Here is a 24,412-nt window from a genome sequence, read left to right on the forward strand (position 1 = left end):
CCCAGGATCAACCATTATTTATTCAACACTTTGTCTTTACATGAACACTTGATTTGGGTTTTTAAAAAAAGAAACTGAGCTTTTCATACATTTGAGATTCAAGTTAAAACTACAAATCAAATCCAGTACCTGGTCATCTCACATTTGGATGATTTAAAAAAAACAAAAACAAAAATCCCTTTGGAAAATCTGATTAAATAAATAAATAAATAACATGACAATTATCTCAAAACAAAAACTCCAATAGGCTAAATCTCATATTGTGTGAATGACTAATGTTTTAAACATTTTCAAACATAATGTAATCAAGTAAGAGATTATACTGCGACATGTCGCCTCGCCTTTCAAACTGAGCAGAGATTTCTCCTGAAAACATTTCATAACTTTGTTTGAGGTTTAATATCATGTATAAACTTTTTAAATCTGTGGTTCAGACAACGCGATGTGAGGCGGTACGATCGCGCGCAGTGACAATGGAAAGATGCAAATTTTACCCAGGCAGCGCAAAACCTGCAGTGAGCCAAATATTTGTGCATGAGTTGTTTATGTGTGTGTTTAGTCACAAACACACACAGATACAGTCGCTGTGCAGTTGGTGCATCGGATGCTGATTTCATGTCTGAACACACCTTTAAAATAACGTTTCTTTGTACATGATGGTGGCTGCAGTTTTATTTTATTTTGCAGGTATAATATATGCATTGGTTTTCTACACCTGTTTCACTTTCAAAAACTTTATCGGAGCCTGAGAGAGGTCTGCACCTCCTCTTCACGTCTGTATCAGTAGGAAACAGACTCCACATCACGATCCTGCTTTTATTCTCCAGCTGCCTCTGCTGCAACTGAACTGTCCTCCTCACTTCCACTGGAAGAGAAAACTCTTCTTTTCATATGTTCTACAAAAAGTAGCATTCCTCTGGTGATTAAAAAGGGCTGGTGCACAATACTTGAAAAAAGGGGGAAGAAGTGGGTTCATCTGTCTTTATAATTATATCATAGTCAGATAATCAACTACACAAGCACATCATGCCCAAAATAATCAGAACGTCTGCCTGATATCAAGAAGATATCAGGCTGCTTTTTAGTCACAGGATCCACTTCTTTGCAGATGGCATGTGAGCTCGTCTAAATTACATATATTACAATATAATTACACACTTCCCACCTCAAAAAGAGAAAAAAACAACAATTCAAAAAAGGTACATGATGCATGATTGACTTATTGCTTTAAATATTTGTTCTACTACACAAACTGCGCAACTTCTCAAACTCAACAGGAATCTTTTAGGACGGTTTGTGTCGGAGTTTTCGCGACACTCGGCTTCCCTGCTGAAACCACATCAGACTGAACATTCACACCCCGAGTCCGTCAAGGAAAACACACCCACTGTATCAAAAAATGAAAATAGTGCATTTACACGGTGGCAATACTCGGCAGATAACAGACAGAATTACGGACAGTGAGCTAAAATCAGCTGATTTTTCTTCCTAAAAGAAAAAATCAAGGCAGAAATCGACTGACGATGAAAAATAAACCGACCGATTTAAGCTCACTGTCAAAATGCTGCTTCTGCCAAATCTATCTCTCCCTTTCTCCTCCCTCAGGTACTTTTATTCTGTTTGTAAGACAGCAGCAGCTTAAACAACACAGTGCAACACTGCTGCCAGCGGTGAGCCGTGAACTCCGCTCGACTCCTCACGCTTCAGCCAAAAGACGAGGACGCACAATCACCAGCTGCCGTGCGCGGCTGCAGAGACCTACAGATGTCTGTGCATTTTGGAGATACGAGCAAACGAGTTTGTCTTGTTTTCTACGTCTCTGCTCTGTGACTGGCTTTCTGCTGATATTCAGATCATTTCCATTTTAAAAATGTAATTATTTTCAGGATTTCTTGAATCCATTTGAAGGTTTCCACATATCATCGTCAAATCCTGGCAGCATGTGGGAAAAATGATATTTCATATCTTGAACTCTAAAATATGAACTGTATTAATGAAAATACAAGACATTTATCAAACAAAAACACCAAATATTTTCTGTTTCCAGACTCTAGAATGTGAGCATTTCCTTATTTTCTCTAGGTTATGTGATTGTAAACTAAATATTTTTAAATTTTGGACAAATCAAAACGTCACAGCTTTTTCTTGTGTGACTGATATTCAGTTTACTACCATGTAAAACAGAGAAAAGCAGGAAGGAACTAGTGAATTTCTGGGGTTCTGACTTGAAAAGTAAAGAGAAATCAATTATCAGAATAGTTGCTGATTAATTTTCTGTTGACTGATGAATTGATCAGTTGACTAATCCAGACTTTAAAGGTTAATAAACCATCCTAACACTGCACATGGTTTCTAACAGTATGAGGAAGATTTAACACCATCATTTATCCTATAGCGAGTTTTATTTTTCCAGCGCTGGAACCCTGCATGAGTCACTTTTCCTCCTCCTGACCTTTGACCCCTCTATGCCTAGAAACAGTGGCAGTGCCGCTCGTGAACGCAGCGCTCCCCTGAGCCTGACCTGTCGGGCGCAGGGACGCAAACACCGCTCTCTCCTGCCGAGTGTAATCGAGAAGTTGTCACAACGTTCCCGCGACGTGTTTACACTGGCTGCTGATTTATGCGGCAGAGAGCATGCCATGTCCCGCCGGAGCGTCTCTAACCTAAACACAACCCTCCAGTGGAGCTGGCTTTGGCCCATGTATGGGGCGAGTGTTTACCCTGCACCCATCAGTCTGACTGGTCCCAGGCGGAGCAGAGCCCTCGCCCTGTCAGGCAGCGCCGGGTCTGAACTGGGACAGCGCCTGATGGAAGACTAACGAGCTCTTAATCATCGGCACGTACGACAGCGGATTCCGGGAACGGATTAAACGGAGCATCGTCCACTCAGCGTTATCTCAAGTACCACTCTGTCATCCATGTTTACACCTGAACTCCTCTCTAGTTACTGTGGAGGAATAACAGAGGGTTGGCTGAGACCACAAGCTCACTGTTGGATAGAGGTGGTTCAACCTCAACACGACAATCCAAGCCTGTTACTTTCAGGAGGAAACGTAAAACCCAAGCAACGTGCTACAAATCCACTGCTGACAAACGTTATTTTATCATTACAACTGTCAATACACAGCTTTAAAAAGAAGCTGTGCCGCCATTTTATAGATTACATCATTAAATAAACAAATGAAACATGATCAAAATAATCACTGGTTAAAGCCCTAACTGGGCGATGCTGTCACCTAGAAATACAACAGTTGTGCCAACGTGCAGCGAGATGAGTTTATCTTCGTGTCGCTGATTCGAACATCGTCTGAAATCACTTCGTCCTGAGGAATACTTGTTTCCGCCCAACACACATTCATGGCTACAGTGCAAAGAACAAAAAGGGAGGACTCAGTATGTGTCTAAGGTTCAATCTACCTGTTCTACAACTGAACTCATCCACTTCTTCAACACATCGAGTGTAAAGAAAGAGCTACTGTCTTCTTAAAAAATATACATCAGTGTAGAATCCATAATATTGTGTCAAGAGAAGGCCACTTTAAACTCATGAAGGTCTGTAGCACAAATTTAACTATTTAACAATCACACAAAGCTGCTCTCACCCTTCAGACTGACTATCTGAACTAGTAAAAAATAAAACTCTACTTCTACCCACAGCAACAGCTGAGCAGTATTTGGTTGGTGGGCTGTTTTAGTGGTCGGCTTCACTGACCTCGATCCTCACCGCTCACAAATATCTGTCGCTCTTTAACTGGTTGGTTTTAGGAATAATTAGAATCTGTTTCTAAACGTGCCACAGTGCAACTTTGGCATTTTACAGAGAGCTACACAGGAACAGACACAAGGAGCTAAAATGAGACAAATTATTATCATGTAACAAGTACAAAATGAGAAAAAATACAGTACAGTCATTTTTAATGTTGATGTAGATGCTGCTAACTTCAGTCCTTGGCTTTTTTTAGGCAGAAATTCAACATTTCTGCAGCACGAATCCTCCATTTCTTTAAATTTAAACCCCTTTTACACAGACGTCTGCCTCCGCTGCCTTCGTACCTTTTCTATAGAGCGGCGAGGCAGGGATAACGGCGCAATATCCCACCTTGAAGCGGCTGTGTAAAGGGGGCTTTCAGAGGGAATGCTGAACCTAAAGCTATAATGTTAGAATGCATATATAGCATTTTTAATTCAACCCTTTAAACCTGCACACATAATCTGACGCTTCTGAACGAATCTATGAATTTCTTTGGTTGCAGCCACCATTTAAACATCCTATAGCCGACAATTAGCTACCTGTCCGAGTACGATTCAGAGAAGAAGAAAAAAAAACAAGTTACCGTACAATATGAGATCATGATGGATAAACAAAATCAAAGAGGAAAACAATCTGAGTGGAATGATGGAGATGACGATGATTTTTACTGTGCAAAGTTCAGAAATGATCCCTCATTTCTTCCGAGATGATAACAAGAATGAAATGAAAGGCAAAGATGGTTCACCTCAAACTTTAAATAAGATATATCTTCCTATTATTATTATTCTACATTTCCCAAACATAATTTTTGATTGATTTTCTTTCCTTTGCCAACTTTTACGTTGTGAGAACAACCATGATTTCATGTCATTCTGTTCCCTGTTAATAAATTGAGTTAAATTAATTCATAATGATAAAAAACAAATATCAACATATATTACATGATCAGTCCAGAAGAGCCTTAACATAATGGCAATTTAAGTTTCTCTTTGATTTTGTGCGTGGTAAAGGCAATGAGCCTTCTTTTCCATTTTTAAACTATTTTTTAGGAGCTCAATTTACGGTGAAACGATGGTTTGAGAAGGCAGCTGTTACCTTGTGACACTTTCTCTCTCTCGACTTGTCCAGATCGACCTGGCGTCCAGAGTTTTCTGTGACCGGGTACCAGCCAACATCATTTTTTACAGGTGTTTTTTCTGTGTCTTGTGTGGAAAGCAGGTTAGCTGTTGAGTGTGGCTGCCTGCTCCTTCTCAGCCTTGTCCTTGGCCTTTTCCTTCCCCACCAGCTTCTCCTCCTTCTGCAGCATCACCATGATGTCCGTCACTTGGGAGGTGGAGATGTCGATGTCCTCCTTGTCGATCAGTTCCACCACCTGGGATAAAGGGGAAGGGAATTTAGTTTAACACAAGACTTGATATGAGGTGATATCTGGTCATTTTCCTTCCTGCTGTTGACGCACTTTGATGACGTCGTCGATGTCGATCTTCCCGTCCTTGTTGTCGTCGAGAGCCTCGGCGATGCTCTGCAGCTTGTGCTCTGGAATGTTCTGGATCTGCCGCATGACGCCGATCAGCTCGTCAATACTGATGAGGTTCTCCCTGAAGGTGTAGAACAGACTGTATACAGGAAACGGTTACCAGGTTTGACAGGGAGGTAAAATGAGGTGGAGAACTTTTAGGTCAACATGCTGCGTTCGAGGTTCCCAGATCACACCAATCAAATTGATTTTTTAGATTTTTTACAGGTTAAATTTGGGACAAAACCTTCGATCATGCTTAAACGCAGTGCAGCACACTTCAAATAGATGTTTTCAGTGATTTATTTTTAAATCTACTGCATTTAAAGCTGCTCTAGACGATAGAGCATCAAGAATAAGTTTTTCCATTAGAAATCAGAATATACATGATTTTAAACCTCAGTAAAGGTCACAGATTCCTGACAAAGACTTAATCTGAATAATTATCTTAAACCTTTAAAATCAAGCAGTTAAAGTCAGATCTTTGTATTTAGGGTGATTTCATTCATTAAGGGATAAAAACTTTGGTTAATTTGGAGCATAGCAACCAGTGGGCAGCGCCTCAGTGCAGGGAAAAGAAACGGAAGCTACGATAAATGTTAAAGCAATGACTGATCCTTCACAACAGCTGACGGTCAACAGCCACGATGCAATGTTAGCGTTGGGCAAGCAAGCAAATGGCGGTTTACCACAGTTCATCTTACCTTGTGGCATCATTATATTTAGTAAAGAATAATCTGTGAAATTTTAAATAAATTAGGATTTGGTTTTACAACTGTAAACTAAGACAATTAGTATTAGTATTAGTATCAATTCGTTTTTTTTCTGGGTAACCTTTTGTTCCTTGTTTTATCTCCACCACCATTTTACGATGAAAGTAATGATGATGATGATGATGAAGATGGCGATGATGAGGATGATCCTTACATTGTAATAACAATAAACAATTGTATATAACTTAAAATGACACCATTTTATGTCATGGAGAGTAAATGATTCACAGGCAACAGTTTGGTTTTAGTAGAAGTGAATTATATATCAACAGCATTGGTTGCTGAACAACAGCTGACAAGAACAATCTCTGTCATCCGTGTTAAAAAGTCGCCTTTGCATCATTTGCTTTCAAAAGCTTCACGTTCTTCACAAACACCACAGCCTGTGAAATGGTGTGAAAAGCCATGAGAGACAGCAAAGCTTTCTTCTTAAAGGGAGAGTTCAACAGTTTGCAAAGTGGCTTTATCTGCTTTCTCTCCAAAAAACAACTGATTGATATTCCTTCGGTAAACATTCATTACAAATGCACAGCAGCACTTTGTATTATTTTAAGCTTCGGCTGACAGCAGCTCAGTGGCAGTCTGACGTATTCAGGTCTTACCCAACAGGTGGGGTGGTCCCACTGTCCATCTGTCCGTCCAGGATGACCTTGTCCTTCTCCAGCTCCAGGATGATCTTGTCGATGCGACCGATCATGCGGTTCACTCTCTTAGACAGGCGCTGGCTCGCCTTGGACTCCTCCACGGTCTTCTCCTGGCCGCTCTTACAGAGCTCCTTCTTTATCTCCTCCAGGTCCTGGAGAACACACGTCATTGAATAAGCTACATCACTAAATAAGCTAAACAGCTCACTCCTGTCTCTCTGTGGTAGTTAGAATCAGAATAAGGCACCTCGTTGTATTCCTGGACATCATCCTTCAGTTCCTCCAGCTCTTCTTTCTCCAGAGTCAAAAGCTTCTTCTGCTCCTTCAGCTTTGAACAGGCATCACTCAACATGTCAATCTCTTCTTTGGTGATCTCCTCACCCTGAAAAACAAACACATCATTGAAGAGGTTTGCTCCAAGATACTTGGATGATATCTTTTCTTACAGTATCCTTACAAAATATACAACTAGAACAGCTTTAAAGACGACTTTTTAGATGCTGAAAAACTGATGATAAAGACAATAAACACAGTAGATTATAGTCATATTTCCCCTCAAAAATGTCCCTATACACCCCAGTTACATTGAGAAATAGGTCAAGAAGTGTGTGTTGTCTTAACAAGAAGCACATGTTCATTTCATATAAACCCACATGAGAGACCAACCCAAACACACAAAATGGGTAAAAGAGGAAAGCTGGAGAAGACATCGGGATACTCCCCATAACCCAACGACATATTCCCACAAAATGGAGGGAACTCTGTGGAGCTACAAAGGTTGTTATAGTGGGGGGAAAAGGTTCAGCTTGGTCGGTGGTGCTGCCTGGGAGGACTGACAAGGAATAGAGGAGGAAAAGTCTGTACAGATGTGGGCCAAACAGAATTTGCAAATCATATTTAGCGTTTGTTTAACCGATTCAGAGGACAGAGGAGCGAGGTTTGTCCACACTACAGTCGTTTTTCATTCTAGAAAGAAGAGGGCTGCATTTTTGGCTTATATGGTCGAAAAATTGGTCCTAACTTGTCTGTGATTTGTCTGTTCTCTTTACTGTAATTCACCTTGTCTGCTTTTCATCCCACTTAAGAACACCCAAACTGAGTATGAGCATTTGTGGTCTGCCCTCGCTTCATTTCCAAGCACGAGTATCTGCTGGCTAACGTCGACATCCATCTCATCAGACCCATAAAACCTCGCCTTTAAGAGTTATTTCCTGTCATCCAAATTAGGTTTTCATGCCCTCTGAACAAGAGATCAAACAGCAGCCAGAAAAAGGTACAACAAATGCCAAGATTAAATGCAAGCACTGCTTAACCCACATCTGGGTCTGCTCAGAGAAAGACAGGATTACTGTGCGTGCAGGGGTAAAGTGGTGTGGACGTGAGGGTCATTGGGGAGGAGACGTCGTTGAACCTAACCTGGTAGCGCAGGAAAGTCTGCCACTGTTCAAACTGTGCAGTTCAGAAGATGCAGAAGTGGTAAAATGAAAAGGTAGCAACAAGTGAGTGTTAAATAAATTACTAAGAAACAGAAAATGTGTCAACACTCAACATCAAATATTAATGTTTTGTTATGCCTGTGGGCGAAGAGTCAGAAAAATGATCTGTGACAGAAAAGTTCTTTGTTGATTTGCCCCTCTGGGAAAATATCATCTTATTCTGGATTTTGATAATCTGAGTAATAAAACATAACAAAATGTACTCAATGTCCAAAAAGTCCAAAAATCCAAAAATGTAATAACAAAAGCAGCATTTAGAGGGAACAACGTTTGTTGTTGTTTTAAGATGCTGATATTTAGAAAAGTCAAATAAGTAGGAAGTACTTCAGAGTTTTATCAGAACCCATAAACTTTAATGTTAAAACAGCAGCTAAATATTTTTTAAATCTACTGATTTCATGAACTGTACGTTAAGAGATGTTACCTTGATTCCCTCTATGACCGGTGCTGTGTCCCTCAGTGTCTCAGCCATGTCGGCCTTGGACATCGCCGGCTCTGCTTCACGTTCAAACTCGCTGTCCTGTAGAAGACAGTGATGTGGTCACTGGTCAGGCACACAAAGAACAACGGGGCTGAATAGAGTGATAAAAGTGAAAGAAATTCCTCTTATAACACTAAAAAACACTATTCAAGTATTTCAAACTGTCTGTGTTCTGTCAGTTTTTTCTGTATTTAAGAAAAGGCATTACCCTGGCCACCTTCTCTGCAGCGTCAGCCAGCCTCTCCATCTCTCTGTCCTTGTTGTCCTGGCGTATGGCCGCCTCCTCCTGCAGCGTCGTCTCCACTTTGGTCTTATTGTCCACTTTAGAGAGCTCCAACTCTGCCGCCATCAACTGGGCCTCCTTTGTCTGGGGAGAGAGGGAGCGCAGCCCTTATTTATACTTAAATAAAACACTCCATACTTTCATTACATTCAGAGTTCTGGCTTGGTCACATACCACCATCTCAGGGAGCGTCTGCAGTGTGGTCTTCAGCTGGTCGGCAGGAGACAGCGTATCGGGGAGGTACATGGCCCGGGACAGCAGCAGCAGAGAGGTGGGGATCTGCTGGTTCAGATGCAGCTCCAACCACTATAAACAACAGAGAGATGACAAATTAGAGTCTCAGTAACCTCTTTGCGAGGCCTGAAACTGAAATAAAGTCTACTTATTCAAACCCAGTCAATGCCATTTTACAACAAAGCATTACAACATGTGCAACACACCAAACATGCACAAAATCAGGACAATAATTAGACATCAAAAGACAGTAACAACAAACTGAATATCGTCCTGTATCTGAGGATAAACAGTCGTATGTAAACCATATAATTAAACCCTGAACACAGCCTCCACCCCTGGTTGTTGTTGTTGTTGTTGTTGTTACCTGGCTGAGTTGCTCTCTCAGTCGTTCCTCAGTGACTCCGAGAGATCTCATCCCTCTGACGCGACAGGCTGCCTGCTACCTCGTTCACGTTCAGACTCGCCACTCCTTCCTCTGCAATCAGCTGGACAAACAAGTGAAGAGGAGGTTAAATTACTGTACCGACTGCTTCCGACCAATATCTGATTTTACTCTATTTGGAGGTGTAGCGGTCTGTTCAGATTTCAGCCACGGAGCTTTATACCTTGTCATCTGCGCGGATGGCCCTCAGCTTCATGATGAGCTGGAAGCGGAGGAAGTTGTTAGTCCCGATGGACTGGAGTTCCAGGAGACGGCAGAGAGCCACCAGCTGAGGCCGAGTCAGGTTGTCCAGAGTCAGCTCGTCCTCAAACAGCTTGGAGAATTTTATGATCTGCTCGTTGCTGGGACGTTCCCCAGAGTCCCGGATCTGCAAGAAGAAAAAATTTACGACTCGTAAATCAGTTTTGAATGAACGATGGGAGCTGAGCTTTAACAAAGAAACCATCATATCTTACATTTATGGCCTAATATTTCAGCCATTTTAACTTATACTTCTTATAATTCACCAGACCAGACCAAACAACCAGAGTCATTTTACTGTGTCCACCACCAGAGGGCAGCACTGAGCCAGTTTTCCCTGCATTCGCTGCCTGGTCTCAATCAACAGTGACACCAACCTTCTGGAAGAAGGTGGAAAACTCCTCCGTCACGTTGCCTTGTGCAGCCTTGTTCCTCAGAGCGATCTCCTCGATGGTGTCCTGCAAGAACTTGGCCATCTCCAGTTTGACCCTCAGCTCCTTTTTCAACCTCTCCTCCTAAAAACAAGTCAGAAATTTATTGTGTGTAAAGTAGTTTTACAAGAACACATCGGGAATGTACTGACATAAGATCAAATATAGGAAATATATGTATAATCTCGTCAATGCTATGTCTAACAGTGCTGCTTGATAATATATGTGAGGTTAATATGTCATTATAAATGATTAATCTATTTATTCTAATGCTGTTCCTCATGGTAACAGAAGACAGGATATTTACATTGTGTAATTTTAAGCACTGCCAAACGTAAACAGTGCAGAACAACAGGTCAGGGATCCTGTTATGCTCCAGATTAGACAGTAATTAGGATTAACTGTAACTCAGGATGAGACAGATCTCTCTCTCAGGATCCTGGGAGAAAGTTCGTGTGATGGATGACGATAAATCAAAATGCAAAAAAGTCTTGGGTTCAAGCCTCTCAAATGTGAAATCACCATTCTAACAAATTGCAATTGCAACAGATAATCCCCAGAATAATAATCAATTTCAGCTAAAACAGGAAGTCAAGCTCTCATTACCTTCTTTGACTGTGTCTCGAAGGTGGACGGCAGCATGTTGGGGAAGAGTTTCAGAGCTACAGGAAGCAGGAACTCCATGAAGGGGACGATGATGAAGACCAGGAAGGGAAGAAGCCGGAAGACGTCTGCACACGTTCTGAGAAACTAGGGAGAAAATATAGGAAACTGGTGTGAAGGCGAAATAATGTGAAGTCAGTGTCTGCTTTTCTGCAGTTTGTGGACATCTCCAGCAGAGAGCAGCATCGGGAGAAAAACCTGTGAAAGTGTTTACCTCATCTTCCTTTGTCTCTTGGTACAATCACCCTGCTCAGTCCCTCTAATAACAGTTTCAGCAGTCAGCACTTCCAACCCTGTACCCATACATCCCCACAGAGCAACAGAAACCTCCTAATTCACTAGTGCACTATTTCCATGGAGCTTTAGACCAAAGTGAACATTCTGCCTCACAAGGCTCAGAAAACCGTCCACTTGAGCCAACAGGAAGCGCATTTGTTCAGCACGGACCTGAACAATCGTCAGAGCACAGAAGTACCAGGCAGACACTGGTCTACTTCATTGTACAGCTGTCCAACCGTGGCTTACTGACCGTCCCGGGACACAATCCCAAACCAGCCAGCTACAGAAACGGCCCTGAGGGGAGAAGGCCAAAACATGAGTCCTCCTTTCTCCGCCCTTTCCACCTGCATGTCAGTAGACCAGTGGGGTGAAGGATTTAGGCCAGCCCGAGTGAAAAGGCCTTTGTCCGCAGGCCCATTGACATGTATATCATCTCCCAGAGTTCCACATCAAAGGAGGGATGGAGGGGGTAACAGATTAAAATAGAAGGAGCCTTAAACGGAGGCCTGAGTATTGTAAGTGAATATGAAAGGAGGAGATTAAGGAGGCAAAGCCAGCCCAGGTTAGATGAATGGGGTGTAGATGGGTTCAGGACATGAGCTCCAAGGGAGTCAGCTGCATTTGAAAAGGTGCAGATGGGATGGTGGTGTGGGTTTAATGGGGAGGAGGAGGGGAGGTAATGGTCATCATCAGCACTGACCAGTAGCTATTAGCACTGTGCTGAGGCTTCATTTCCCCTGTTTCTAAAGCATCATCACACTGAGCACAGTACATGTTGAGTGTACTGGATATAACTACATTTACATTTTATAAACAGATAAACGTACAGTAAATTTCCCATAAATCTTAATTTACGAGAGTTTTATTACGGTCATCTCTAGAGCTGAAACGATTAGTCCACTGACAGGATAATAATCTGCCATTATTGTGACGTGAGTAATTTTTAAAATCCCTGGTTATAGCTTTTGAATTGTGAATATGTTCTGTTTCTTTTCTCTGTTGTATATCATTTTAAACTGAATATTTTCAGGCTGGTCAGAAAGAAACTAATCTAAATGTCACCTTGGACATTTTTTAGAAGAGGCAATCAACTATTTGACATGTACTTGACAGATGAATCGATAATGAAAATACTCCTTAGTTGCAGCTATGTTCTCCTCATGTGTTAATGGAGGAAATGACAAATTTACCCCAAAAACAGGGCGAGGCACATTAAACATCTTCATGTCACTGGTTTTGAAAGACATGTTGCACCATCCTTTTACAAACACAACAGGTCCCATTGTCCTCATCTGTCAGGATGAACTGTGAGACTGTTAAAAATGAAGTGGTGAATCCTGAATGTGGCCATGTATCTCTGCCACAGCACAGGATTCCCAGACAAGGGCAGCAGAAGACCAGTGAACCACCACAGCAACTTAATACTTCACACCCTGAAGTAGAGCATTCACAACTTGCCAGTTATGTTCCACTAAGTCTGTACCATCCTGTATTACTGGTGGATGTGGTAACAGTGAAGTAGACCTGAGCTGACCTGCTCACCCTCCCTGAAATGACACCTGTGTGCCAGCACCTGGATCAGATTACTGCAGGGAGCACTGGGCCTGGATCCAGACAGTTTCTCTGAATGTTAGAAGACAGGCTGCCACGCATTCAGAACAAGTAGCAGATTATATCAAAGAATATGAAAAGAATCTATTCTTTAATTACTTCACTGCTTGTTTCTCGTTTACGTTTAATCTGATTTAAATGAGAGACTGTAAAACCTTGTATCTCCATGAGTAAATGATATGGTTATATCATTAGTTAAAACTTAATTATACACCTTCTGAAGTAACAACACTAAACTCAGAGGTGTTCCACTATTTCAACCATGTGAAATTCTATTATATTTTAACAAAGTTTCAGGAAAAGTCATTTTATTTCTAAGTTTATGTTGTGGAAATCCACCACTGCAAAACAATGATGAGAAACTGGGTGAAGCTGGAGTTAAATGAGGAGTTTTCTAATCAAAGCCACAATACGTAAAGCCTCTACCTAAAGAGCTTTAATCAAGCGGCACAATCTGCTGAGCGCCTGGTGAGTAAACACTCAGCGTGCAGCCAATTTCTATAATTGATCCCATTAGCTTTGAGAAGCTGTGGATTAAACATTACAGAACAAGATGTCTGAGCTGTCCGACTTGAATCCTCGCTCAGCCATCCCTGATCTCTAAACTCTGGCTGGTTATCTGCTGTGTAAACTCTGAGTCCTCGCACTAGAAACAGTGGCTGACAATCAGTGTTTCTACTACTGTTTCTATGTAAATATAATTTTCTGTAACTGAACAGACCTTTGAACTGTTTCTGCTACAATGGCTGACAGAATACATACAGTCTACTTGCCAGATATTTTTTAAATTTACCAATAATTCACCATTTGTTCAGCCCCACCCTCTCCTGTTGATAGACCTGTGAAGCTTTCTATTCCTGCATGGAAACAGGTGCAGTTTATAATGACACAGTTCTGAATTTATCACCAAAATTCAAAGTCATTTTTGAACCAATGACTCTTTCATTTCAGACAAAAGCAGTGAATATTGATTTTTCTGTTAAAATACTGCTGTTGCTAACTAGCCACTAATGCTAACATCAGCTACATAGTGCTGCAATGATAAGTCGATTAATTGATCAACTATTTTGACAATCAATTTACTCACTCTTTCCAGGCAGAACTGCCAAATATTTGATGTTAGATTTTCTAAAATGTGAGAACTGGCTGCTTTTCTTGCCCTACCTGAAAACATCTATCTCTTTTAATGATTCCAGCTGACTCATGTAAAAACACGGATCCTGTTAAAGGATCTTAAAAAGAAACTTAATAACCTCATAAATGATATCATGCTTTAAGACCAAGGCTAAAGTTGCATGTCACAGGAAAAAGAAGAGGTTTATTGAACAGTAAACTAACTGGAAGTTGGTGTTTATTTAAATCATGAAGATGCAGATCATCATGCAGATCCACAGCTACATCTGTATTTCCTCTCTGCAGGCCTCACCTGTCTCCTCTCGCGTCGGGACAGGGCGTTTCCGTTCAGCACCCTCCAAAGCATTCGGCCAGCTATGGTGGTATCGATCCACAGCAGCCTGAAGCCGTGGTAGTAGTGCTTGATTTCATCTATCACCCGCTGTCGGAGCGTCCTTCTCACAGGTTCTGCATCGAGTGTCGGACTGTACACCGGCCCTCCTTCCTCCAGCTTCATCTTGTCCTTTATCGAACGCAGTGACTTCTCCACCTTCGAGTCGTCCCATCTCCTCCTCGAGGTGTGTATCCACCTGACACCGGAGATGTCCTGCGGTCGTGCTATCGTCCACTGGGCCCCTGGTGTGATCGCAGGGTAGGACAAAGGGGAGGCTCCGAGGACAAAAGCGCAGTAGAGCCGCTGTGAGTCCAGGCTCTGGGAGGGGCCCACATATCCGTCCGACAAGGGGAGGGAAGGACCGAATGAGGAGACCTGGGCCAAACTGCCAAGTCGGAGTCCATCAAGTCTAAGAAGACAACAGGATGAAGAGCTTCAGAATACAAAGTTCAGACTTTAATGAAATAAAAAGTTCTGTTTTCAAACAAAACACAGACTTTAAAAAAAGGTGATTTTTCTCAACAGACAACATTAGTTCAGCACAGTGACCACACCATCATCACTGCTGACACACATCTAATTTTGGTTGAAAATGCCAGTGAAACGGTACAATGTGGAACCCTGGAGGTTTTCTTTTTTACTTTCACATTGCAAAGATGTCAATAAGTCACAGAAAATTCTATATATTTAAGTTTATTAAGTGAAATGAATGATAGTGTATTTGTGAGAACTACTGTATTTCCATATCTGAGCCTGACTCTTTAAGAGGCAAGGTCCTACATTTGACAACACTTGACTGTACTATTACTAACTACTACTAAATACAGCGAAAGATGCAGGAAATTTTTTATTTATTTTTTTATTTATTATTTTTTTAGTTATCTTTTTTGTTTGTTTTTTGGGGTGTGTGTGTGTTGTTTTTTGTTGTGTTTTTTTTTTGTTGGGGGGGGGGGGGGTTGTTTTTTTTGTTTGTTTGTTTTGCTTTGCTTGTTTTGTTGTTTCTGCAATGCCTCTGTTCACCCCTGAAGGAGATGTTATTGACTTGATTGTTTTCATAGCAGACTTTCTGACTGGAAAATAACAGGTGAACCGCGGGTGAACACCTGCGCATTTCCTGAAATGTCAAATTAGACCCAAGAGTCCACCACGAGCATGCAACTTGGCGTCGGCGGCAAGGAAAAATTCCTTGAGCAGAACCGGGCTCATGGTGGGGCCATCTGCCTTGGCCGGGCCTCACGTCTGCCATGAATAAGATCAATTTCCTTACAGGGGTGATGGAGGGGGAGTCTAACTCAGACATCACTGGTGGATGGGGGCACCGCCGACCTCTTCCACCTCTGTGGCTTTCTTAAGCCCAGAAAGTGGCGGGCTCTTTTCCAGACTGATTTCCGTGGTGTTGTTGATGTTCCCAGCGTTTCAGTCTCATCCAGTTGGGGTGTTTCATTGTCCTGTTCCTCCTCAGGCTCGTCCTGCTCCTCCTCTCCTGCCGCCCCGAGCTCCGTGGAGAGCTGCAGGTCGGGTGAGGGCTGAACAGTGGCCTGGCCTTTCAGGACCTCCAGCTGTGCACACAGAGTTATCTCCTGCTCCGCAGTTTTCTCCTGCACACAACCGATCTCCTCCACAATCTCCTGACGGAGAGCATCCTGCTCATACCTCATCTTTTGGATAAGGATCTTCAGATCCATGATTGTCTTTTTCTCGAGCTGGAGATCAGCCGTCAGCTTATCCTGCCAGAGCTTCAGTTCATTCTGGAGAACCTCATTGTTCTCCTTCTCTGCTTGGAGCACAACTGAAAGCTTTTTCTGGCAGAGCTCCAGTTCTTCTTGGAGGGCCATGTTTGTCTGTTGCTCCAGCTGTAGATCAGCCATATACCTGATCCGGCTGAGCTTTAGTTCCTCTTTAAGTGCCATGTTTTTCTGCTTCTCCACATGGAGATCAGCCGTCAGTTTATCCTGGCAGAGCTTCAGTTCTTCCTGAAGGGCCATGTTTGTCTGCTTCTCCAGGTGGATCTTAGCGATTAGCGTATCCTGGCTGAGCTTTAGTTCATTCTGGAGAACGTTTGTTATTTGTTTCTCCTGCTGAAGCTCTGCCATCAGCGTCTCCTGGCTGACCTTCAGTTCCTCTCGCAGGATCTTGTTGTTCTCCTTCTCCTGCTGGAGCTCTGCCATCAGCTGGTCCTGGCTGAGCTTCAGTTGGTCCTGGAGAACCTTGATTTTATCTTTCTCAGCCTGCAGGTCAGCATTAAACTTCTCCTGGCTGATTCTGTGCACTACCTTCAGCTCTTCATAGTCTTGCTGGAGGTCTTTCTTTATCTTTTTCTTTATGTTGTATCTGACCTGCGTGGCAATATCAGTGGAGCTGAGAGTTTCCGCATCATTGTACTTTTGCAGCCTCTTGAGCTCCTTTTTGGATTCCTTCTCTCTGTTAATTAACATGAATTCCAGACGTTTCTGGTTAGCCAGCTGTCGTTTGGTGTCCTCCAACTCGCGTCTAAGTTGTACTCTCAAGTTGTATTCTTTGAAATAGTTGGCCTTCTCCCTCCTCAACTGGTTCTGAAGTTGTGAAATTTGTTGATGAAGTGCATTGCACTCCTTCTCCTTGTTCGCCGTCTGACTAGCGGCCATCCCATTTTTAGGAGTAGAGCTCGCCATTTTTTAGTTTGAAGTTGTTCCTGAAAGATGCAGTTTCTCTAAATCAAATGTCTGTATCAGTGTTCTGTGTGTGTCGGTTGTTGAAATGTTCTCTTCCTCACAGTAGTTCTGAAAGATTTGAAATGATGTGGTCTTTTGAAGACAGAGTCCTATTTACAGTAGTGACTGAAAATGTCATTGTGACATCATCAATGACATCATCAGTCATATCTTTATGACATCATCAGTGGAATTATGCTTCCATTCCGTTTTTGGGTGTTGTTTACATTCAAAATTCAAAACTCAGTGATTCAAATGTAAACAAAACTGTGAAAACAAGTTTCAAACCTGCTACTGATCCCACACTGATCGACAGGTGGAACGCAACAATTTCACACAGCAGCACTGTTTAATCAGATGAGAACAACAAATTGCTAAATTTCTGGGTTAAAATTTTCTGTGAAATATTTACAAAACTGCATTAAAAAGCATGAATTCACCTAATACAATTCAAACTTGTGAGTAAAACCATCTGTAAAATGTATTTATTAATTTATTTGAATACAAGAAGTACAAAAGCTTTTTTATTATTTCTGTTTCAAGCCATATTTAATTAATAATAATTATCAATTTATTTATACTTTAAACTGCTTTGTATAAACAGTATAAAAGATATGAACACTTTTATAATATAATAAAATAGTTCCTCTTAGTTCTGAACGCCAAAAAAAGTCTGCTCAGTCCATTTAGACACAATGGATATCATTGGTCCGGCAGTTTTTGTAAGCAGGTTGTCTGGCCCACTTTGAGCTCAGCCAGCGGTCCAAAGCAGGACTGCACTGATGAGTAGAAATGTCTCAGTGTATTAAAAGTGTGAACTGGGATTTGGGTTTGTGAAAGCACAAAGTTTTAAAGACGTATTCTTTTAAACTTTAAACAAGCCACAAAGCTTTAAATACCTTTAAAACAAATGTTATATTATACTACATCGCTGGACTTTTACGGACTTAAGTTTTTATATCATACAAGCTGTTTTTTAAATGTTCTCAGGAAGTGCAGATACAGTGTAATCTCCACATTTATTTGGCTTACTTCTGACTGGAGAGTCTGAGAGCTGTGCAGTTCAAACAGGCACCATCTTGTAGTTTCCCTGAAAGGAAGAAAAAAAAACATGAGCAGCTGAGTTCTGATGATAAGACATTAGACAAACAGAGACACACACACTCAGGGATTTCATGAACTGCTGCTGATGAGTGAATGAAGAGATCACGCTTCAGCAGTTATTTTATTTCTGAATTCACTGACGCCATCAAGAACTCACAGTGGTTATGTAATAATGATATATAAAGGGAAGTCACCCCTGGTGTCTTATACAATAGTCTATCTAGAAAGACCTAACAAAAATCCTTTTTTTCTATAATCCAAGTTTTAAGTTTCTTTTATTACTGTTTTAAAATATCCTGTATTGTGCACATTGTCTGTAAAGGTCTCTCCCAAACAAACAAATGTATTGTTTCGTGTATATATCTTCACACTGACACACACCACTGCCTTGGTGGTCATAACACCCTCAGTGAGGCCCACAGTGGGGCTTCCAAACCCCCAGAGGCCGCTATCAGAGCGAAGTGCATAGAGAGACGGAGAGGGCGGAGTGGTGAGACACTTCAAACCAATCATACGAGAGCAGATGGCTTAACCACACCCTTCCTCTGGTTCTCACATGGCAGGCTGGAGTGAATCCAGCAAGGCCTGGTTGAACATGACAGGCGGTGGCTGTCGGCCAGGAGGACGCAGAGTTTACTGGAACAGAGTCACCTTTGTGGCTGAGTGGCCTGGCTGCTGCAGCACAGAAAGAAGACCCTGGAAATACAGTAGATTACCCAACCCTGTACTATTCGCCTGTGCTGTACACACATCCACACTCTGCCACAGTGTCTGTGGTTTTAAATCTCCGGGGTTTTAACAGTTCTGGTTTCACATTCACACCTCTTTCAGTCCAAGATATGTTATATAAGGTGGATAATTTTCTAATTCTGGATGCACAGCTATTATTTACTATTACCCCGCATTTGTTCATGAACTTTTTTGGCAATATGCTTGTTTTCATTAATTGAAATATACAATAAATACAACAGTTTGCAGATATGTATATAATTATATAAGTAAGCTGTGGAGCTGTGGTCTAAGTGTGGGGTTTCTACAATGTGTTTCTTTTACACACAGACACTCCCTAAGGTGATGAAACACTTTCTCTTACTTAGTGTGTGGCGTAACAAGCTGGCAACATTAAACGTAAGAATTACAGACTCTTGTTTTAGCAGGTTAATTTAGCTTTTTAATGACATTACTTTCATCTCTGTTTCTCTGGTAATATCTTAGATTACTGTGGAAACCTCATTCAAGCAAAACTAAAAATGTTCCACCCAAAATAACTAGTAAATGATTAGCATTAGCTAAAGCATGAAACCACATCTTGTGTTTTATGAAGTGTGTCTGCCAAACCTACCTCTGATCTAAGCTAAATTTAAATATTAAAATTAAATAAAGATTTCACACAACTGCTACAGAACCACCTGAATCTCTGCTGACCCCTGAGGCGTTACTGTTGCAATTATAAAGTAATGTACAGTGTTTATTGGCCTTACTGTACTAGATAGGACTGATTTTACAATGGCAATGGCCTTAATTAAGTCTGGTCATGGAAGGTCATGACTAGGTCATGCCCTGACTCATGTGTGACCCTGGAGCCTGCAGGGGTCTGGCTGTAAAGTGCTAATGCTGCAGTCTACTAACAACTTCCTTATGCACTGTGTGAGCAGTATGTTACCAGAGAGAAGCCTCGGGTCAGTTCACTGAAGCACAGCTGATAAAAGACACATCAGTTGTTAGTTTTCATCTCAGCTCTTTCCATATAGGTGCACCTGTCTTGCACACAAATGAGCCACACATGCTATATTTCAAGTTATTATCTGAATATCTCAAAACATACTGGATCTTGTTAAATATATTTTATTTTGGAGGCATGGAAAAGAAGAGGACAGCTGACAGGGCTGCATAATTGGTTTATCAACTGGACACCTCCCATCACAGATGTTTCTTTGCATTAGATCCAGAACACTGAACAGTACACTCATGCTCAAAATTCAGGGCCACTGTGAGACGAACTTATTTCACTGCATCTATATTTTACAGTGACCACATGTAAACAAACTGTAGCTTGAAAAAAAAGTGACACAGACTCAGAATGAGCTTGTTTATGGGGCACAGTCATGGTTAAATCCAGACTGTGGTTCACCTTGTTATTCTCAGCCTTCTGAGTGTGCAGATCTGATGGCACTTAGGTGTCAGGGATCTCCTTTTACACTACTCATAAAATCTGACTTTTTGGGGTCATTTCCTCTGGGCCAACTCTCTCAGTCATGCTGAACACTGGTACAGAGACAACAGACACTCACATGTTCAGGCATCCCAGTGTGAAATGAGTCATGGGATGACAGTGGTCTCAGCTGAACAAACCACATAAAATGTGTAAACACTCCAGTGTTTGAAAACCTTGTTCCAGCTGCCCCTTCACACACCAATACAGCACCTACACCAAGGCATGAATGTGTCACTTTATCACACGTGAAACTTTGTTTCTCACATAGTTTATTGACACTTTATTAGATAATGCTCTAATCTTTACAACGCCTGACCTTACAGCCTTAACAAAGACAGAACAGTGGGCAATGTTCAGCAGACACAGTTGCGGCCATCCGAGGCTGATCGGGTCTGATCTTAGTCACCATTTCTGTGGAAGTCCAGTCAGAGATTTTTTATTTTCCTTGTTTATTCAAAGTAGGTTAGAGCTGGGATTATAGTGTCTTCTTTGTGCAAAGGAATTATCATGATCAAGATACAATTATACTTAAAACATGATCGCTACCAGGAAATATTGAAGTGTCCACCATATTACAGGAAGGTGATAGTGCATGTGACATGAATACATAATGAGAAAATCAGTCTGTCTCAGGTGGAGTTAGAAGAGGCACTGACCTTTCCTCATGGAAGCACTGCAATTTGTCTGATAATCTGGGCCTAAAGCCAAGAGCACAGTCTCAGTCTGTCCACTGCAGACAGGCAAATCCCCATCACAGCCCTCTCATCTATTTATAAGCACAGCTTTAATGCACCAACTCAACTACAGACTGTTTTTAATGTCTACTGTAGCATTGTCCTCTAATGTCTACAATCTATACTCGCTATAAATTAAACAGTGAAAGTGCAAAGAGACGTATCACCTTAAGATCCTGGTTATACAATAGGTAACCTATGAGCCTTATCAACAACATGCAGTGGTATGAAGTTATTGAGTTAGTCCGCTACGTTACAGCCACTTCAAGACCAGTCAGTGAAAGATGGATGTGAACAGAAAATAAGAGCACTCCTCTAAAAAGGTTGACATGGATAAAATGTAGTGTGGTTGAATGTTTTTGGCTAATCCAGTGTATTAAATACCTAAAAAATGAAGGTGTTTCACTTTAAAAAAGCCTCTAAAAATCCATTACTGCTTTAAAACAGTCATGTCCAATGTCATCCTTATTTCCCACAATGGTTTTCCACACCCAGAGATATGACAGCAGAAGGAAAGTACCTAAATCTTGTAAACATGTTTGCATGTGGTTCATGTTTGGGTACATTAATCCCTAACAAATAAATGTAATACAATTCAAAAAGCTAACACAATTTGGAGCAATAAACAATTCTTTTTTTTTTCTTTTACAGATGAACTGATTCATTTGTGGTCTACAAAATGTCAATCACAACTTCCCATAGCCTGAGACATATACCGTCTATGAACCAAAAATGAAAGTGAAATGTTAGCAGCAGCCCTAGCTTAGGAAAAGCACAGTATTCCCACACTGCTCTGCATTTACAACATCACTGTTACTGTGATTCTTTATCTCAGAACTTTAGCAAAAAATACAACCAAAAGATAAACTGTGCATCTGGATTAACTGAACAAAATCAGCACAAAACAGAGGCAAAACATAGCTTCATGTGTGTTTAAACCCCAGCTGCTTCTTCTTCTTTTTTCTCCTCTCACAACACATCTTGCTTAGGTAAGGATATCATGTGGTTGCTGAATGAACAGATGGGAATCTCTCTGCCATAGCAACGAGCATCCTCCCCTCAGACTGCAGTGGAAAGAGGGGGCAGAAACCAGACTGTCCTCAGACAACCTGAATCCTAAATCACAATTTATTCCTTATCTAATTCTCATCAGCAAGGTGTGGTGCGCTGAAACGCTGAGTCTTGCGAGCGGATAACCCTACACCATTATACACAAATACCAGCCTCGATACAGGGTAATTACTGACTTGTAACTTAAGATAACGTATAACAGACTATTTAAAGTGTTATTATACATAGTCATCTGCTGGTTCCCAGCCACCTTGAGTCATGCATCATCCTCCTAAACAGGGCCAACCCGGGACCACCTGCCTCTGTGAAGACATGACTCCTCTAGATGCTAACATCACCAAGCTAAGTTAGCTTTAATTCGTCATAATTAACAGTAAAGCTAGACAACAACAAACAAACACAGAAAATAATTACCTTTACCTTTCCGGAATTCATTCTTTAATGATCGGGACGTTTTCATCAACGGTGCCCGGGACCTCGTAAACAGGATTAACGCCATGCGGAGGTTTTCTGTTTCAACTCGCTGCCTTTAACTGTAACAGTAAACTCACAAGCTAGCTAGCCGGTTAGCTAGCCCACGGTTTGTTCAAGATGTCGAAACCAGAAAGGATCGCTACCGAGGTACAGAAGAATCCCGAAACCCGTGTAGGTTTTTTTTTTTTTAACAGGCTACGACGCATATATAACTGTACATGTGAAAACTCAGCTCCATGTCATGTCATGCCCTTCCCCGCTCCGCGGATGACAGCTAGCCGGGCCAGACTCCCGAGTGACGTCAAACTGGCGTTGGTGTTTTTTATGAAGCGGCCGGTGACGTGCGAGGAGGGGAAACTTCCGGCAAGTTTACAAAATAAAATGCAGTTCAAATACTATATTGGCAAGTGCAGCAATAAAGAAGTTAATAATGCAATAAAATTCTTAGTTTGCTGCTCTCAGTCCTGAATACCATCAGGTATTGTATCTAACTAAAAAATACTAGACACTAAGAAGAATTAAAAATCATCCTGAGCAAATATGTAAGGCAAATAAATGCAAACGCACATTCACATCCACTAAAGCATGTATACTTCCATACATATTACATACATACACATAGGCTACCGTACATACATGCATACGAAGGAGTGTGAGTATGAATAAGAGTAAGAATTGCCTTAATAAGAAAAGTCTGCGCAAAATGACAAGAGGAAGAATATTTAATGTGCAAACTGAGCAGAGTATTTTGTTTTAAGCATTCAGTTTATGTAGGGCTGAAGGTGTGGGAGAGGGTAGGGGAGGTGGAATGGATGTGTTCATTAGTCAGTCAGAGATTTTAATCAGTCAAAAGCCCATATTTATGAGTTGGTGAGACCGAAACAGCATCAGTTCTCCTCAGTATGCTTGTACACTCAGTGTCCTCTTTTGAGGACTGACTCCATGATGTTAAGATCAGCACTCTGTGGGGGCCTAAAACAGAACATACAAAAAACACAGAAGCAACTTCAACATCTTTCACAATTAAATCTTCAGACTGTATCATCTGCAACAAAATTAATAAATTGCTGTACCATATAGTACTGGATAAATCAGATTAAATAGTCCATTGCTATTCAATCTACTTTTACATGTCATCATTGCCATAGCGTTGTACGGAGGATGTGGGCTTTTATTTTGAGAGGAAGTGCTTTGTATTGTTCCAGTAAGTTTCATGCCCCTTAGCTTCCTCTGATGGTAATGCAGGTTTATACATGAATTCACTGCACAGTATTCATGTGGGGAAACAGTGGGGCCTGTGCCCTAGCTGCCATTACCATGTTGTTGTGCTTAGGGAAAATGACCAACTTATTTGGTCTCAGTTTTTCTCTGTGACTTGTGTGTTACTATTTTAAAACAACCAGAGGAACTGATGATAAAAATCCATGCAGCAGCACCTCATGTAGTTGTTTCAGCTTTTCTGCCTCTAAGGGAACATTATCAGCTTTTGGCCACTGTGGTTATATGTATTGGCTTTGCTGTGAATCAAAACTGATACTGACATTAGTAAGGCTGGATTATCAGCCAGTGGGCAACTGCTCAGGAGCCACAAACCCTGCTACACATGAAATTATGATGTATACATTTGCAGAGGCTTTAAAGAAGAAAGGGTATTAAAAAAATAAATACTGGAAATAAAGAAGAAGATAGTTTGAGGTGGAGCAGGAAGTTGAAGCTAATGCAACCTTTGTGAATATCGATTGTGCAAAAGATATGCATTTGCAAATTAAG

General features: G+C 41.4%; 1 protein-coding gene across 1 annotated transcript; it reads right to left on the reverse strand.

The window, feature by feature from the left end:
- letm1 (leucine zipper-EF-hand containing transmembrane protein 1) lies at positions 1 to 22,960 on the reverse strand. Its single transcript, XM_018685508.2, is given in 16 exon segments — positions 1 to 5,123; positions 5,211 to 5,367; positions 5,972 to 6,004; positions 6,643 to 6,836; positions 6,932 to 7,066; positions 8,605 to 8,700; positions 8,870 to 9,028; positions 9,119 to 9,250; positions 9,546 to 9,620; positions 9,622 to 9,666; positions 9,787 to 9,990; positions 10,241 to 10,378; positions 10,901 to 11,044; positions 14,274 to 14,763; positions 18,077 to 18,134; positions 22,589 to 22,960. Coding segments are annotated over 16 exon segments (2,292 nt in total). The 5' UTR covers positions 22,668 to 22,960; the 3' UTR covers positions 1 to 4,970.
- Between the last annotated feature and the right edge of the window lie 1,452 nt (positions 22,961 to 24,412).

This window comes from Lates calcarifer, linkage group LG19, assembly GCF_001640805.2.
Source record: "Lates calcarifer isolate ASB-BC8 linkage group LG19, TLL_Latcal_v3, whole genome shotgun sequence".
NCBI classification, from domain to species: domain Eukaryota; kingdom Metazoa; phylum Chordata; class Actinopteri; family Centropomidae; genus Lates; species Lates calcarifer.